General features: G+C 33.0%; 1 protein-coding gene across 1 annotated transcript; it reads left to right on the top strand.

Annotated features, from left to right (window-relative positions):
• The first annotated feature begins 1658 nt into the window (after positions 1-1658).
• On the top strand, positions 1659-2600 carry LOC127221852 (olfactory receptor 8H1-like). The gene has a single exon (XM_051183833.1). It carries the CDS (start codon positions 1659-1661, stop codon positions 2598-2600), a length of 942 nt encoding a protein of 313 aa, XP_051039790.1.
• Positions 2601-2900: the final 300 nt, after the last annotated feature.

Raw genomic sequence — 2900 nt, forward strand, 5'->3', positions numbered from 1 at the left:
GCATACAATTAACATTGAAAAAATTGTCAATGAAAATGGGCAAATAGAACATTTTCAAGGTGATCTGGCAATTACATTGAATACTGAGATTCACGTAGAAAGCCAGTCTAAGCTTCTCAGTTATCTGAAATCATCAAGGTCACCTGTTTGTGAAAAAGTTTGATGAAGGTCTCTACAAACTACCTTGTTTAGTCAGTAACAGTTAAGATTCATTAAACAAATCACATTGGTTACAAAGTGCATCAAAGATGTAATACACACAAAGTAAATGTCTCCATCCATAATAAGAAAATATTTCATGAAATATTTATTGATAAAGATTTTTATTTCACCACAAATTATTGACAGACTAACAACAGTCTTATTCCTCTTTTAACTCTTCACTGGGAAAATATTCTTCAAAATGTATTTAGATTTATTTAAATCATAGTTTAATGCTGTTTATTCTCATTTAAAAGAGGGTATACCCTGCTCCCATACAAATGGTTTAATCTCCACACAATTATGTATTTTTAATTTTGTGTCTTATCTGTCATGTTTATTGAAGACTTCATAAATACAACCTTGAGAATACACTGATAAAAATGTCTATTTTTCAACATCTTGTCTCTTCTGAACTGATAAAAAATTATTACATATAACCATTCTAAACTGTAAATGTATAATTAGAGCTTAAGACTTATTCATTCTTTCACTGTGGGGCTTCCAGGAAAAAAAAAATGAAAAAAAAAAAGAGAAAACTTTGGCACAAATACTCTCTGAAATTTGGTCCTTAAAAGCATCCCAATATTGCAAAACACTTGGCTCCTGAGGATGAAGCTCAGCACTTTTACACCCATTTCTGTATACTGATTAAGCAGAGAAGAGGACACAAACTGCTCTACTGAGAGTCACAAGAGATCCCAGAAGTCATTTTGCTAAGATCTACCGTGAATGTTCTAATCCAACAAGATCTGGATAAAACTGTTTGTCTGACTTCTATTTTCCTTTAAGAGATTGAAAACACAGACATTTGGAACCCTCAATGAAAAGCTTGAACATTTTCAAAATTTTAGGCATATACTACTGAAAGGCCTATATGTGGTTATTGATTTCCAAAAATTTTGCTCACAGTAAGTATTCTTAAATTTATAAGAACGTAGAACGATAAAATAAACAAATTGTTCAATGTAAGACTGTTTGCATACACTAAGACTGAGACTTCCACAAGGAGCAATTTCTGGAAAAAAAAAAAAAAGGGTGTGTTAGTTTTACAAGATTCCAAACATCTACATCATATATTGAAACTGTACTATTAGTAGCACTTTGACTTTGCACTCCTTTGGAACATCTTTTCAACAATGTCATACAGGCAATCAAGTGGCATTTGAGCTGAATACTCAGTCATCATTTCTTATTTTGCACATTGTTCCTTTTGCAAATGGTGGCACAAGTACCACTGAAAGTATATAAAGAAGGCTATTATCTTGATTTTATAATAAATAAATGTTTTTCTTCACCTTTTGGCATCTTTTTAAATAACACAGTAAAAAAAAATTTCAAGTTGAAGGCAAAAGAAATCAATAATAAAAATAGCAAAAGATACATAAAATATTTTATTAAGATTCATTTAACGTAAATGTCCCTTTTAATTTCTAAACAGTTTACAATAACTCACAATGAACACATGGAATTACACAAATCAACATGAGTTCATCCTCATGGGATTGACAGATACTAAAGAGATCCAGCTGTTCCTTTCTGCACTGTTTCTCCTGATATACTTGGTCACTGTGCTGGGGAACATAGGCATGATACTGATCATTCATCTAGATATCCAGCTTCACACTCCAATGTATTTCTTCCTCACACACCTGTCATTCCTTGATCTTAGTTACTCAACTGTCATCACACCTAAAACTTTACAGAGTCTGCTGACTTCTACCAAGAACATCTCCTACATGGGTTGCTTCACTCAAATTTACTTTTTTGTCCTTTTGGCTGGTACTGAGTGTTTCCTTCTGTCTTCAATGGCATATGATCGGTATGTAGCTATCTGTAACCCTCTACACTATTCAGTTGTTATGTCCAGCAAATTCTGTAGTGTCCTTGTTACTGTGTCATATATGTTAGGAGCTGTGGATTCCACTGTCAATATGTTATGCATGGGTACACTGGATTTCTGCAAGTCTAATGTCATACAAGATTATTTTTGTGACACAGCCCCACTTATAGCCCTGTCTTGCAGCAACACACATGATATTGAATTAATTATATTTGTTTTTGCTGGTACCACCCTACTGTTGCCCCTTATCGCAATATCTGCATCTTACATGTCCATTCTTTCTACTGTCTTGAAGATCAATTCCACTTCAGGAAAACGAAAGGCCTTCTCAACATGTGCCTCTCATATCGTGGCAGTCATCATATATTATGGTACCTTGATGTTTACTCATTTGAAGTCAAATAAGTCCTTCTTGGGAAATGACCAAGTGGCCTCTGTGTTTTACACCATTGTGACCCCCATGCTGAATCCACTCATTTATAGTCTTAGGAACAGTGAAGTAAAATATGCTGTCATTAGAGTTATAAAGAAGAGAGTTATAGCTCTGGACAGCTAACAGTAATGCTAAAGATTTAACTTCCTTTATTCACATTAATCCCATCAGTTCCCCATCGAAAACTAAGCAAAAGCTTTTATTTTCTTGGTTTTATGGAGTTTGCATTGAATAAACATTTTTTCATGACTTCCAGGAATATGTTTTCAAAAGTATATTTTATAACAGAAAATGAAATACTTGTTATAAAAATGGTTTAATTATCAGTTTTTATAGCTTACTAACATGAAAAATTAGATATGTGTACACTTCTTAAAACTATAACATGCTCAAATTTTATTTTTCTACCTTATGCATGAGATA

Source organism: Phodopus roborovskii, unplaced genomic scaffold (genome assembly GCF_943737965.1).
Source record: "Phodopus roborovskii unplaced genomic scaffold, PHOROB, whole genome shotgun sequence".
Classification (NCBI taxonomy): domain Eukaryota; kingdom Metazoa; phylum Chordata; class Mammalia; order Rodentia; family Cricetidae; genus Phodopus; species Phodopus roborovskii.